Raw genomic sequence first — 16,099 nt, forward strand, 5'->3', positions numbered from 1 at the left:
CTAACAGTCAAATACGTGAGAGATGGCACCTGAACGTGTTTCACCAGGAACTCCAGAAAGTTGCCCTGCTCTAGAGAGGTGAAATCTTTGACCAGAAAGTGTTTGGTCAACTTCCTCTCCAAAGAGGCCATGTGGGCTAAAGTGTTGGCTGTGTTCTGTGAGGACAGGCTGTCCTTAAGGTACTGCTTCACTTTGGCTGAAAGACACAGAAATGTCTGTAAATCATAGACAACAAGAAGGATACCTCATCAGATGAGTTCATATGTGAGGCAGACACACTGCATCCTGCATTAATACCTTCACTGGGGAGGGAGCTGGTGGGTTTGTCCTCACTCTTAGTTTGTCCCGTGGTGTTGGATGACTTGTCTTTGGGCACCAGGTCCAGTGGGACGGCCAGTGAGCCTCCACAGATGGCCACCTGAAACAGAGCCTTTGCCAGCCGGTTACCTGACACCTGCAGCAGGAAGTTCTGGATGTGCTGGATTGGAAGTTAAACAAAGGCATGTGTAGGAGCCATTAGTCACGGGTGTGTATTTTATTGTGGTAATGTGTGTTTTATTGTGATAGTTTAAATACGGGGCACCGGTACGAGCAAGAGGGATTGATGATGCATGGGTGACGGGGAGATCAGACGGTTTTTACCGCTAGACCAAATACTTCGCAAAACAACTCAGGAAGTCCAAATAACAACTTGTAACTGCCGTCAGTCGATAATTAAATGTGCAATAATACAAAGATATATCAACGGCTGGACTCTTTTTAACCGAAGCAGCGCGTGAGAAACAGGATCTTATCCCGCACCCAGCAGAGTGGCCGACACGTTGATCGGCCACTACAGCATGTGACAATAGTATTGCTTTAAACCTTCCATCTCAGGATACGTTGGGACAGATGGTGTTCATGAAATCATCTGACTTATAATAAAGGTTACCTTCATGGTGATTACAAATGCCTACTGTGTTTGATGAGTTGTAGAAAGATTGAGTACATGTACAAGTACATGTCATTAAGAGTTTACCCACAAATCAAATGCCTAGCTAGCCAGTAATTCATTTGCTAAAGTAAACCTTTTATTTGAATTCTTTAACGATTAAGCAGATTAAGCACTTTGTTTTCCAAGCACGATCACTTTCACATTACGAATCACACACACACACACATTCACAAACAAGACCATGAAGGAATGGAGCCACGTCAGAGCAGGGACAGGCACACCAGGACTGAACTACTGTAGCCCAGGGTCAAAGGTGACTTTGTGTTATTGCACTGGAGAGCAGCTCTGTGACGCTTTGTTCCCCCTCCAGGCTCATGGAACAAACACCCTGCAGCTTTAAGCAGCAGTGTGGGACACAGGACCAGACGCCCAAAAGCATGGTCTCAAAACGCTCACTGCCACTGAGTTAGCGTCCGATTCATTACTAGAATACAGCTGTCAGTGTGTAGAACCCACCTGGGCCATCTTGGGACTGAACACCCCCTCTGCGTTGGAGAAGACTGCCAGCGATACCTCGGCTGCAGGCATGGAGGCGTACTTCCTCCTGAGGTCCAGGCTGCCTGGGCAGGAGAAGGAACCTGCTCCTTGCACCGGCTCCAACACGCTCTTCTTTATCTTTCTCAGCCGCTCGTACGTTTCCTCCTCCAGCTCCTTCTGGATGAGCTCCCTGGCTTGTTCCAAGATTTGGTGCTCACACCGACTCACCTTCAGTAAGGTCTGAAGGAGGTGGAGAAGCATCGTTATACAAGCTGAGAGTAATATACAAACTAAGCATGGTTTTATTGAAAGGCTAGGTAGGACGTGAGCCAGGAAAGAGCAGTCTGTGATACTGAGGGACGATTCAATACGGGAGAGGAGGATGCTGTGGTCAATGGTGGGCTGCAGTGAGAAGGAGAATGATGAGGTGACCAGAGGCTGAGGAGAGGAGGAGGTCATGGTGACCAGAATCTGAGGAGAGGAGGAGGTCATGGTGACCAGAGTCTGAGGAGAGGAGGAGGTCATGGTGACCAGAGTCTGAGGAGAGGAGGAGGTCATGGTGACCAGAGTCTGAGGAGAGGAGGAGGTCATGGTGACCAGAGTCTGAGGAGAGGAGGAGGTCATGGTGACCAGAGTCTGAGGAGAGGAGGAGGTCATGGTGACCAGAGTCTGAGGAGAGGAGGAGGTCATGGTGACCAGAGTCTGAGGAGAGGAGGAGGTCATGGTCACTAAAGTCTGAGGAGAGGAGGAGGTCATGGTGACCAGAGTCTGAGGAGAGGAGGAGGTCATGGTGACCAGAGTCTGAGGAGAGGAGGAGGTCATGGTCACTAAAGTCTGAGGAGAGGAGGAGGTCATGGTGACCAGAGTCTGAGGAGAGGAGGAGGTCATGGTGACCAGAGTCTGAGGAGAGGAGGAGGTCATGGTGACCAGAGTCTGAGGAGAGGAGGAGGTCATGGTGACCAGAGTCTGACAAAATATATTATTTGTTTTAAAGTGGTTTCTGTAGGAGGACAAACATTCTTAACGTTTTCCAATGCTGTAAAAATGTGTAGAAAAATATAAAATTTCAACACTTCTGTCAACGAAGATTTGCGTCACAGCATGTGTGTCTTTCAGCTCGGCGCGGTGCCGGGCAGGGTGTTGCAAACAAACCTGCAGATGTGTGACGGGCCATGAACCCCACAGGGACAGAGAGAAAGTTAGCTGAGGAGAACAGAGGACTCAACAGTTCTTGGACCAAATCATTTGCTTTCATTGCCAATGCAGGAGGATTGCCTGCATGTTGGCTTTGAGGAGATGATCCGAGTGTCTGTTGAGTTCACTGCAGAGGTTCACTGCACTGCATGAGTTTATCTCCCCCTTTGGGCTGCAGTCACAAACAACCCGACTTAGAAAAGACCGGACCCAGCCGTTACCGGCCCGGACCCCAGTGCGACGCGGGCCGTTACTGGCACCTTCGGCCCCGTTACCGGCCCCACACCGCCCCTTTTCTTTTCCTCCGCAGAGTTTAGAAATTCAAATATGCTTAAATTCAGCGGGAAAGCAAGAAAACGATAACACAAACACACGATTATAAACTTATTTTAGTACGTCAATCACAGACGAATAATCAACGTATTTGTAATACGTCAAAGACAGACGTAATCAGGGAGAAAATACGTTTCTAGTCAACGTAATTGAAGATGTGTATTCTGGAGTAAGTTTGTAGGAGACAGGGTTGCTCTGCAGGGAAAATAAACATTTAATCATGAATGCTCATGTATTTGTAGCCTACGTAGTCATTTTGATAGTAGGCTAATATAGAGACTTACAGCATGTGTCTGTACTAGATACTGTTAAGACTGTATCAAGTACATGTGTGATACAGTCACAGTGATTTTGTCATGATCACTCCCACACAGACGTATAAGGTGAAAACGATAGCAGCTACACTGTTGTGTTACTGTTAGACAACTCAAGAAGGTTGCTGCAGGCGGTCTCTTACCGCGATGGGCAGCCCGATGCTGTGGATCCTGACACCCAGCTCGTAGGGGGAGTCACAGTTGTAGTGGTCGGCCAGATACTTCATGAACTCAGCCAGGTCTACCTTTGGCTTGCTCTGCTGCCTCCGAAACACACGGATTTGCTAAACAGTGGAAGCAGAGTAGACACCCTCAGGCAAAATAATTCAAAGTTCAGATGATATAGACCTAGAACCACATGTTGTCACCAGGAAGAGATCAATGGCATGCAAATGCGAGCATCCACACTCACAGAGGCATGAGGTGCTCACCGTGGTGCACAAGTGCTCCAGCGGCCTCAGCTACATGCATATACTGTTGTATAGCTCCTTCAAGTCCTTTCAACTATTTTCCTGACCGTCCTGATTTGAACTGATGTGGATTTTCTCCATAAACTGAGACAATGTGGTGTTTTTTTGAACAGTTTGTTGATATTTTATGTAGCTATAGATGCTTTGCGCTGTACATTAAAGCTATGCCAATGAATACAAATATGATGAATTATGTAATGTAAAAAATAATCTTTAAAAAAACAAGTCTATTCATGTGAAATCATCTGAAAACATAGCTGAAACATGGTTCATTGCCTTTTACCAGATCCACATTGATCAAATAAACCTTGTTGCTTCAAAAGTTAATAATCCAATCACAAAAAGGGACTCAGATTACGCAATATGAATCTGTAAAGCTTTAATGCAAAGCTCTATATGAATAAAATAAAATATATAAACAACATACGATTTGTTGGTCAATGTTTAGTAGCAGTTTCATCAAATATGAGTCTACCTTTAAGATATCAATGGTCTGGATCTGGTGGATGTCATCGTCCTTGGTGTTACTGTCTATCTTAAACATGCGGTGGACGAGCGGCAGCTTGCAGAGCGGCCCCAGGTTCAGCTCCTCGTAGCGCTTCTTGTCCTTCAGGCCGGCCAGAGACTGGCCCAGCTCGTACAAGGTACAGATGGATGTCACTGCTACACTAGACTGGCAAAAAGAGAAAATACTTCAATAGCAACCAAACATCCACATCAAAACAAGTATTGGAAAATGCATGTGCCAACCTCTATGAACATGTTGATCTCTCTCATGACGTATTGAAGGTCTTTCAAAGCCGGAAGCGTCCAGGGTTTGATCCTGCCCTCCAAGGAGGGAATCTGCATCAGCGTGCACACCCTGGAGATCACCTGGAACCAGCCGGGACAAGCAGGAAATGAGATGCACGGCATTGGATTGTTTCAGCAGCAAATACGGAAATACGATACGCCAGTGAAAGACGTCTGCTCGCTGAAAGGGACAATGTCTGTCCATCTGCACCCACGACACCAACTGAAAGGTACAAGGGGAAGTTTATTTATTCACTCAGCGATTTCAGGAGGGGTCACTATGGTGTTTGTTTTCACTGACAGGTATCAGTACTGAGATACAGGTATAGGTGCTGAGATACAGGTGTAGGTGCTGTGATACAGGTATAGGTGCTGAGATACAGGTATAGGTGCTGAGATACAGGTATAGGTGCTGTGATACAGGTATAGGTGCTGTGATACAGGTATAGGTGCTGAGATACAGGTGTAGGTGCTGAGATACAGGTATAGGTGCTGAGATACAGGTATAGGTGCTGTGATACAGGTGTAGGTGCTGTGATACAGGTATAGGTGCTGAGATACATGTATAGGTGCTGAGATACAGGTATCAGTACTGAGATACAGGTATAGGTGCTGTGATACAGGTATAGGTGCTGTGATACAGGTATAGGTGCTGAGATACAGGTATAGGTGCTGTGATACAGGTGTAGGTGCTGAGATACAGGTATAGGTGCTGTGATACAGGTATAGGTGCTGAGATACAGGTATAGGTGCTGAGATACAGGTATAGGTGCTGTGATACAGGTGTAGGTGCTGAGATACAGGTATAGGTGCTGAGATACAGGTATAGGTGCTGAGATACAGGTATAGGTGCTGAGATACAGTTATAGGTGCTGAGATACAGGTGTAGGTGCTGAGATACAGGTGTAGGTGCTGTGATACAGGTATAGGTGCTGAGATACAGGTATAGGTGCTGTGATACAGGTATAGGTGCTGTGATACAGGTATAGGTGCTGAGATACATGTATAGGTGCTGAGATACAGGTATCAGTACTGAGATACAGGTATAGGTGCTGAGATACAGGTATAGGTGCTGAGATACAGGTATAGGTGCTGAGATACAGGTATAGGTGCTGAGATACAGGTATCAGTACTGAGATACAGGTATAGGTGCTGTGATACAGGTATAGGTGCTGAGATACAGGTATAGGTGCTGAGATACAGGTATAGGTGCTGTGATACAGGTATAGGTGCTGAGATACAGGTATAGGTGCTGAGATACAGGTACAGGTGCTGAGATACAGGTGTAGGTGCTGAGATACAGGTATAGGTGCTGAGATACAGGTATAGGTGCTGTGATACAGGTATAGGTGCTGTGATACAGGTATAGGTGCTGAGATACAGGTATAGGTGCTGTGATACAGGTATAGGTGCTGTGATACAGGTATAGGTGCTGTGATACAGGTATAGGTGCTGAGATACATGTATAGGTGCTGAGATACAGGTATAGGTGCTGTGATACAGGTATAGGTGCTGTGATACAGGTATAGGTGCTGTGATACAGGTGTAGGTGCTGTGATACAGGTACCACAGCAGGAAGAGAGAAGTGACGACTAGTGAACAGTAATGGAGAAACTAGTTACATTGTAGAGGTGGTAGTGAGCTGATATACACTGACTGGCCAAAAATCAAGTCGCCACCAAAAACACACACTAATATTTGGTTGGAGCGCCTTCAGCTTTGATTACAGCATTCTCTGTGGCATTGATTCCATGAGCCTCTGCAATGTCACAAGATGTATTTCCATCCAGTGTTGCATTAATTTCTCACCAAGATCTTGTGTTGATGATGGTAGAGTCTGACCGCTGCAAAGCTTCTCCAGCACGTCCAGAGACTCTCACTGGGGTTCAGGTCTGGACTCCATGTGTGAACATGATGTCTCATGCTACCTCAACCACTCTCTCACCATCTGAGCCCGGTAAATCCTGCATTGTCATCTTGGAATATGCCCGTGCCATCAGGGAGGAAACAATCCATGATGGAATAACCTGGTTGTTGCTGAACCTGGTTGTTGCTGAACCTAGACCTGAGCAACTGCAGCAACCCCAGATCACAGCACTGCCCCCACAGGCTGGTACAGTAGGCAGTAGGAGTTACATCCAGGTGGTGACTTGTTTTTGGCCTGGCAGTGTATATTTTTACCTTTGGACGGAACTAAGTTTGAGGTTTACCCTTGCTTCTTCCTTTTGCTAAGCTAAGCTAATGGCCTGTGGCTCTAGCTTCCTGTTTACCACATACAGACAGGAGTGTCAGCAGTCACTATAGGTGTCCTCTCCCCCTCACCTTCTCTTTGGTGACCAGCTCTCCCTCTGCAGAGATGTCTCGTATCACGTCTTCCATCAGGCTGTTGACTGCATCCTGGTCCAGGGCTCTGGTCCTCTTCCAGCCTGTGAGCTCTTGCTCGGCCGTCTCCATAGCCTCCACTGCCCGCATGTTGGCTCCGTGGACCTCTCTCAGCTGGGCATGAAAGCCTTCTCTGAACATGGTGGCACTGCCCTCTCTCTTGGATGCATCTCTAACTGTGTTCTTCTTCTCTTTGGGTGAGCTCACGTTTGTCCCCAGCACTGGGAAGTCAGAGCTAGATAGGAAGTTGGACACAATGGGCTGTTGTGGGTTTTCTTCTTCAGGCTTTCTCGTTACATGCTGTGCAACTGTGGAGGGATATGTCAACACATGCTGGTTTTAGAACTATGGAAGAGACAATCTTTGTTTTAATGCATGAACGTGAATGCCGTCATGGCTACCTGCAGCAGTCTTGGGATCTGCTGTTGGCTCAGAGTGAGTGGGAAGCTTCTTCGGGCCTGAAGCTTCCCAGCTGTCATACAGAGTCATGTACTGTGAGATAGGAAGCGGTTCATCAAACTGCTGGAAGTAGCAGGTTTGGAGCTGGTCCATTGATGGAGCACTCAACTGGTGCTTGTTAATCACCTGCAACACATACAGAAACGTGTACTGGCCCGCTGCTTTACATACAGTACAAATGTAGACAGTGGCAAAGACTTTCCATGCTGTAAAAGTCAAAGGTCACTTTTTAGATGAGTACATACAAGTTATTAGCCGGATATATTGAAAGCTATTTTTTTAAGTCTTACCAGGTTCTGATAATCTGTCTGTATGACACTGAAAGCAATAACTTACCTGCTTTGACATGTAAAGCTTTTGTTTCAAAATGTTTCCACAACATATCAGAGCAGCAAACATGCTGTTGAGTCACATTAAATCATGAACATGATCAGAGATCCAGTGAAGGGTTCTCAGGCCTCTTGAAGCCTTACAGATGTGACTCCTCCTGCCAGAGCAGTGCTTCTCAACTGGTCTGGCTGCAGGACCCATTTTACACTTCTCACATTGATTGAATGAAAAGATGGTGCGGTTTGACCGGAGGTAGTAGAGGATATCACAGTATGCACAAAAAAAATAGTTTTATAGTTGATTGAAAACCTAAAGGTCCATCTTTAGGATACAAGGTAATACACACATCCGTATCAGTTCTCCCAGTTTGAACTGGAAGAAATGCTTTTTGCTCCTGACAAGAGTTTCAGTCTGGATGTCTGCTGCGTTCACAGCAGAAGCGTTGCGAGTACAGTCGTCCCTCGCTATATCGCAATTCACCTTTCGCATATTTTTTTTTGTTGCTTTTTTTTTTTTTACAGCGTGTGAAGGTGCATTGTGTTCTGCGTCCTGATTGGCTAAAGGAGAACCGTGCATTGTGTTCTGCGTCCTGATTGGCTAAAGGAGAACCGTGCATTGCGTCCTGCGTCCTGATTGGCTAAAGGAGAACCGTGCATTGTGTTCTGCGTCCTGATTGGCTAAAGGAGAACCGTGCATTGTGTTCTGCGTCCTGATTGGCTGAGGGTCTGTCCTGTACACCTTGTGATCAGTCTCCTCGTGCAGCGTCTCCTGTACAGGACAGAATACGTCCAGATAAAAAGTCAGCGGAGCGGCTCCAGGACAAAGAGGCGGTCAGAGGACCTCGTAGATTGATCAGTAAAATGAAATTTGTTAAACATGTTTGGGCTTATTTTTTAAATCTGCGAAAGTTTAAACTTTGAGATGTTTAAATAAGAGAGAAATGTGAGACAATGTTAACGCCTGTCTGAAAAAGTGTATAAAAGTGTGAGGTTAGGGGTTTTACGGCCTTAAAACATGTAGAATAATGGTAAAAAATAAAGGTCACTACTTTGCGGATTTCGTCTATCGCGGGTTGCTTTTGGAACGAATCCCCCAGATAAACGAGGGACCCTGTACATTAATGCAGAGGCAGAGTACAGATGGAGGGATGCCAGTAACGCGCGTTTCCTCCGGGCGGCGTGAAGAATGGGCCTCATACACAAATACTATTATGAACCCAGACACGAGGACGTTTGATGTTCCGACGTTTGTGTGACTTTTACGACATGTGAAGCAGAATTAGTGGTTCAACAGTGAAAGGAGGAAGTCAACTGTTTCCAGGCGTTAAGCCCCTCCCCTTTCTGGGAGTCTAGCGTGAATGAAGTGAATGATTGCAAACTCAAGGCAGGAACGCAGCATTATCACGAGTGTGAATAGACGGCACTCGCCTTCAAAATAAAAAAATTCCCTTCAAAATAAAAGCACACCAGGTGAGAATCACTGTGCTCGAGGGAGCCGAGGTCACCGATCACACCACACTGCTCCCACTCTCCTCTCTCAGCTGTACTGACAAACATTAATCACAAGTCCTCTTTAAATGTACTGTGGTGAAGCATTCGATAGGTTAGGGATGGCATTATTTTTTGATTCTCACAAGTTTATTTTCATCCAGTCTAACATACTACTAAAACTCCAGCTTAGAGATGATACACGTGTGGAACAAAAATAGGCACAATCAAATACACAACTTCCTCCAGAATAATGTTTTCTAAAACTTGTGCCCAGCTGTTTTAGGATATTACTGAGCCTAATTAATTAATTAAACTATATATTATTGACCGTTTTAAAGACTTAAAGGTGTTGGGTTGGGGGTTTCCATTTGGATATTGACTTTGCCCCGTTAACACGCGCCAGCCTTAGTAGCATTGTGGACTATTGTCCTTGTGAAATGTCTACTTTTTAAGTCTTCTGTCCTTCGGCATGGTGTATTGGTTCCTGTCAAGTTTTAGCTACACGTTTGGATGAAACTTAAACTGTCTGGGTCATTAATAGCTCAAGTTAAATGAGCGCAATGCTAACAGAGAAAGCCTGACAGCAAAATCCCCTGTGGTGAATATATTAGTCTTCATAACTGACCTCTATGACCCTCTGGTACAGCTGCTGCTGGGTCAACTGCTCCGCTGGCTTGGACGCAGGAGAGAGTGGGTTAACTGGGAGACGGACAGAGGCAGTGGGAGGCACATCATCCACCTGAGGCGCTGGAGCACTTGGAGTAGTGCTACTCCTCCCAGAACGTTCCTTTCTCTGTGGTGTTGCGGGCCTGTTGTCGTCTGTGGCCTTTGCTGGCTTCTCATCTGCGGGCTGATTGTGAGGCTGGTGGATCTTATGGAACATCATGTCCCCCCTCACCACGAGATCTCCTTTCAAAGATGCTACCAGGCAGGACATCGTCTGGAAGCCCAGAGAGGCTAAGGCCAGGTTGTGGCGGTATCTCTGGCTGTAGACTCCAGCCACCATCTTCAGAGGGATCCCATCTGGGAGTTCTGTCATCATGGCCACAACATTTTCCAGAACCTTCTCAATCTTTTCTTCTGTATGTTTTGCTGATGCTCCAGCTCCAGCCCCACTACCACGCTGATGGTGCTTATAAAACACCTGTTCCTCCTCCACAACCAGATCCCTGTCCAGAGCGGCCACCAGGCTGGCCAGGGAATTGAAGCCCAGTGAGGATAGAGTCAGGTTCTTGTGGTATGTCTGGCTGTAGGTGACAGAGAGCTTTTTCAGGGGGATCCCAGCGGAGTGCTGCTGCACCATGGCCACCACATCTTCCAAAGCCCCCTCTATATTCTTGCTGTCTTCTGTAGCTTTAGTTGATGCCCCAGCCTGTCTAGAGCGGCAGTGGGCCTTGTGACGCACCAGTTCTTCCTCCACAACCAGATCCCTGTCCAGATAGGCCACCAGGCTGGACATGGAGTCAAAGCCTATGGAGGATAAAGTCAGGTTCTTGTGGTACGTCTGGCTGTAGAACACAGCCAACTTTTTAAGGGGGATCCCATCTGGGTGCTCCTTCACCATGGCCACTACATTCTTCAGAACCTTCTCCATTTTTACGGATGCTATAAAAGGAGAAAAGAGTCCATTAATAACAGACAAAGCCTGCAAAGTAGGACACCAACAGTGTGTGCTCTCACGACGAGGCTGCATGCGGTGCATGTGGTTTAAAACAACAGAGAACGATCCTCACTGGTGGACAGAGAAGAAGAGGAGGCAGATACCTAAACCCTGCCAATATGAGAACAGAATATATAGAAGTCTCCCACCAAACAAACTCCTAGTCAACTTCTACTCGTACGATTTGGTCGACTAATCAATAACTTGATGTTATCGACAGATCTGTAAAGCAAAGAATCCCACAAGAACACCACTTTAAATCTGGTGTGAACCAGAGATGTGTTCATGCGCTTCTTGGACTCAAGTCATTCTGCATGTAAAAAGCATAAAGAATATCATTTATTCGAGGAATAACAAAACGACTGATTAGACCATGAACTGACTCACAATTGTTGAATAACCAAATGCAACGGACCAGAAATGTTTCTTTACGTTATGTCTTTATTCTAATAAAAAGGTTATTGGCTACTGTATATCTTTAGTGGAATATTTAAACTCTTTTTAACATCACAAAAATATGAAAAGAGCCTGTTCATATGCTTGTTGCTTTTCATTTAATGACAATATTTGTTACTATTATTTATGGCTGCAACTAACGATTATTTTAATAATCGATTTATCGGTTGATTATTTTTTCGATTAAAACATTTTTTTTATTTATCAAAAAGCATACACACACACACACACACTCACACACTCACTCAAAGACTCACTCACACACTTACAGACACATTCACAGACGCTCATACACACACATTCACAGACGCACACACACACACACACACACACACACACACTCACAGACGCACAACAGATAACGTACGGACTGCACTTTACCTAAAAAAAGTTATTGATTAGATATTAAACCCTAAATCCCAGCAACACTTCCTCTGCATGTCATGAAGCCTCATCATACAGACTGTTGAACATGTCATGAACATGTCATGAACATGTCATGAACATGTCATCATACAGACTGTTGAACATGTCATGAACATGTCATGAACATGTCATGAAGCCTCATCATACAGACTGTTGAACATGTCATGAACATGTCATAAACATGTCATGAACATGTCATCATACAGACTGTTGAACATGTCATGAACATGTCATGAACATGTCATGAACATGTCATGAACATGTCATGAACATGTCTTGAACATGTCATGAACATGTCATGAACATGTCATGAACATGTCTTGAAGCCTCATCATACAGACTGTTGAACATGTCATGAACATGTTATGAAGCCTCATCATACAGACTGTTGAACATGTCATGAACATGTCATGAACATGTCATAAACATGTCATGAACATGTCATAAACATGTCATGAACATGTCATGAACATGTCATAACATGTCATGAACATGTTATGAACATGTTATGAAGCCTCATCATACAGACTGTTGAACATGTCATGAACATGTCATGAACATGTCATAAACATGTCATGAACATGTCATGAACATGTCATGAACATGTCATAAACATGTCATGAACATGTCATGAACATGTCATAACATGTCATGAACATGTTATGAAGCCTCATCATACAGACTGTTGAACATGTCATGAACATGTTATGAAGCCTCATCATACAGACTGTTGAACATGTCATGAACATGTCATGAACATGTCATGAACATGTCATGAACATGTCATGAACATGTCTTGAAGCCTCATCATACAGACTGTTGAACATGTCATGAAGCCTCATCATACAGACTGTTGAACATGTCATGAACATGTCATGAACATGTCATGAAGCCTCATCATACAGACTGTTGAACATGTCATGAACATGTCATGAACATGTCATGAAGCCTCATCATACAGACTGTTGAACATGTCATGAACATGTCATGAACATGTCTTGAAGCCTCATCATACAGACTGTTGAACATGTCATGAACATGTCATGAACATGTCATGAACATGTCATGAACATGTCTTGAAGCCTCATCATACAGACTGTTGGATGCAGGTCTGCGTTCTGCACCTCAGAGGAGATGTTTACTGCTTGTTTCTCTTGAAGTCTCTGCGGTATTTTAAAACAAAGAATCATTTCAATAAGACGTTATCTAACCCAACAGCGTGGCTCAAACAAGGGGAATGAACGACTCGCTAGCGAGCTACCGACAACGGTTAGCCTAGCTGCTACGTTATCGTAGCAAGCAACGTGACCACGCAGTCACATAGAGAGGATACACCGAGCTGCACCAGAACCTTCTGGACCTTCTGGCTGCTGCGCGCAACTCAACTTTTAAACTCAAACATCTCCGCGACTGACCGGGGAAATATCAGCTCGACACAATGAATCGATAATGAAATTCATGGCCAACTTTTTTAATTATCGATTTTTATCGACGTTATCCATTCATTGTTGCAGCCCTACTATTATTATCATAATTATTATTATTTACGACAACAAAAGATTTGGTCTCTAAATAGCAAAGTCTGCTACTGTTGACCGAGTGCTGAAAGAACAAGACTCAAAGCATTGATCTTTCTCATACTAAATGCTCGGGGCACAATCGTTGTCAATGCTGAAATTGCAATCGTGCATTGAAGGGCTCTAACCACCAAACCCTTTAGCTAAACCAGCTTCCAAACCAGGAAGCCAATACAATCTGGAGACAAAATAAAGTGCAACAAGTTGGATTACATTGTCTTCCGACAGAGCCACACCCAATGAATAAATCATTGATGCTTGTTTATGACTATAGAACATAATGATGCATTGATAACATAACTTGCAACAGGTTTACACTTGTCAACCCACTTATTGACACAAATACAGCCTTTTTTAGTTAGACTATGGAATGAACTCCATACAAATAGGCTAATCATAACCGTAGTTGTACCAAAACCTTGAAACCACCATGCTGCTAATGAGCTCCTCATTCATCCAGAGGCACATGCATAGAGTCAACAGCACAAAGTTAGAGGAAAAGAGCCAGCGTCTATCTTACCTATTCCTTCAAATGACTAGGTCTGAAGTACATCTCCCCCAGAAGCTGGACTGACGTTTTATCCGGCAAACTTCCCGTTTTAGCTTTTAAACCCCTCATCCTCTTCCTCCTCCTCCTCCTCCTCCGCCTCCTCCTTCTCCGGGTTTCATTCTGAGCCAGGCCACAGAGAAACGAAACTGAAAGTAACCAGTGAGCTCATTCAAGTCTATGGCTTCTTGTGACATGCCACACTCTCATATTCCTGGAAATGGTTATGTCTTACCTCACATGCAAAGCAATGAAAGGAGCAAACACAACGCAAACTAAAGTGGCAGCACACTGTCTTTCATGACCGAGGGTTCATCTAGTTGTCTGAGGCCCGAATTCTTTCATGTCCGTTTGTCAAAGCATATCTGCAGGGACACAAACTCAATGATATTTTTATTGCCACGTCATCTGGTAATAAACTGGTTTGCAACCCTACCCTTGCAATGACATACCAGAAGGGAAAACAAAACAAGAGAAGCCTGAGGTGACTGGGGAAGGGAGGAGAAAGAAACTAACTTTAAGTTTCACATTCCCATTGAACCCAGCTGATTCACCTGCTGTGTGATAGACCTGTGAGCAAAGACACTGTCACTGCCTCATCACTTCTAAAAACAAACGAGTGCCTAAGGAAACAAAACAGAGCTTAAGAATGTGACTTTAAATCACTGGATCAGTGTGTGCATAGTTACGACAAAGTCACATTTTAGCACATTCACCTCTTTTGGTGATTGACTTGCTGACTTCTGTACCACTGAGGGCTTCACATCACAAACTAGAGCTAAACTAGTCAAGCCCATGCATTCGGCACCATGACTGCAGACTTCTTCAAATAATTGAAACGTCTTCATTTAAGACATATGCATGCAGGAAAACCACATCTTAACGGACTCTGGGTAGTGGCAGCAGCCGTGAACAACATACCGCGTGTCGGTCAGTGTGTCGTGAGGTCAGTGCATCTCTCCTCTCTCCTCACCGCTCGGGTGTGGCTGTCAGCACAAGAGCAGAGAGAACAGGACACAATAAGTATTCAGTCAAAGAGGAAGGTCACAGGGGTCAACAAGTTGGACCACAGTCAGATTGCACGCACACACTTGAGCAGGATGGATATGCATCGTGTTCTCAAGCATCCTGAGGAAAAGTCACAGACTGAATAAATGTAACGTATAACAATATTAGCTGGCTACATGTATCGTTACATTAAACACTGACCTGGCAGTCAGAATGAAGCTTTATATGTGGCCATGAATGATTATATTTGCTCTAAAATAATGTGTAAAATAAAGAACTGAAGGCCATCACATTTCTGCTGCGGTAACAGCTCAGAGGACACGTTGAAAGGTGAAAGGTTGCACTGACTGACGTGGGGACGTGATGAGCTCGAGACAGACGTCACGAGAGTTTAACGTTACACCACCTGAAACACTCAACGCTATGTTCAAGCAATACGTGTACAACTCAGCAGCAACACAACTCAAATGTCTGCTGACGCACGGCTGACTGACTCTCCAGCTACCTGTTATTGTGCAGGACGTTTAGTTGCGGTTGACGAGTGCGCATCTTCTCTCTCTCACGCGCAGCTCGCGAGCTGCTACGCTAGCTGGCGCTAGCAAACAATACCAGAAGTGTGTAGCTAGCGGATGTTTATCTCAACATGAGTCCTATGAGTCAATTAATAACCAGTGTTCAGAGCCATTGTGGCCGTTTTGGCATTTCGTAACGTTAGCGCAGCTGCAGTTGAGTACACTATGGGAGGAAAGTAAGAAGTGCACCTTCAGAGATGCTCACTGTCTTATTGTGTTAGCCGGCTACCTCACGAGCGTGTGCTGCATTCGCGTTCTATGACAAACATAGTAAATCTGAGACTCTAAGAAAACCGTAGGCGTTATTCCCAGCTTTCTGCTCCTAGAGGATTTGGAGTTTTCTTCGCAAATATTTAACATCAATAGTGACGCTTTATTTACTTAAACATAGGGTTTTATATGTTTTATTTTCAGTGTAAAAGAACAGATTTGTTGCACACAAATGGACCACTATGGAGTTCACAGGTTTACGAAACAAAAGAAGATGAACGTCACACAGTGTTGCTGTCAGGATGCCAGGATGCCGAAGTCTAAGTAAAGACACCGTGGAGAACAGGAGTACACGTGTCTGTGTCTACATACCGTCACCCCATCACCCTGTCATTCTGCTAACCCCAT

The 16,099-nt window shown here is 44.8% G+C and overlaps 1 protein-coding gene across 1 annotated transcript in view; it reads right to left on the reverse strand.

Annotated features, from left to right (window-relative positions):
- wu:fj29h11 (uncharacterized) overlaps positions 1–15,704 on the reverse strand; it is a 57,499-nt gene extending 41,795 nt beyond the window's left edge. Inside the window, exons 1-11 of the mRNA XM_068566944.1 lie at positions 15,415–15,704; positions 14,823–14,887; positions 9,861–10,840; positions 7,358–7,541; positions 6,897–7,264; positions 4,533–4,655; positions 4,258–4,455; positions 3,456–3,596; positions 1,451–1,711; positions 298–478; positions 30–196 (exon numbers count right to left, since the gene is read on the reverse strand). Of these exons, the coding sequence (XP_068423045.1) occupies positions 30–196; positions 298–478; positions 1,451–1,711; positions 3,456–3,596; positions 4,258–4,455; positions 4,533–4,655; positions 6,897–7,264; positions 7,358–7,541; positions 9,861–10,829 (2,592 nt within the window). The 5' untranslated portion in view covers positions 10,830–10,840; positions 14,823–14,887; positions 15,415–15,704. The remainder of the gene's footprint in view (positions 1–29; positions 197–297; positions 479–1,450; positions 1,712–3,455; positions 3,597–4,257; positions 4,456–4,532; positions 4,656–6,896; positions 7,265–7,357; positions 7,542–9,860; positions 10,841–14,822; positions 14,888–15,414) is intronic.
- Between the last annotated feature and the right edge of the window lie 395 nt (positions 15,705–16,099).

Source organism: Clinocottus analis, unplaced genomic scaffold, assembly GCF_023055335.1.
Source record: "Clinocottus analis isolate CAN_PGR_092001 unplaced genomic scaffold, fCliAna1.0.p SCAF_70, whole genome shotgun sequence".
In the NCBI taxonomy this organism is placed as follows: Eukaryota; Metazoa; Chordata; class Actinopteri; order Perciformes; family Cottidae; genus Clinocottus; species Clinocottus analis.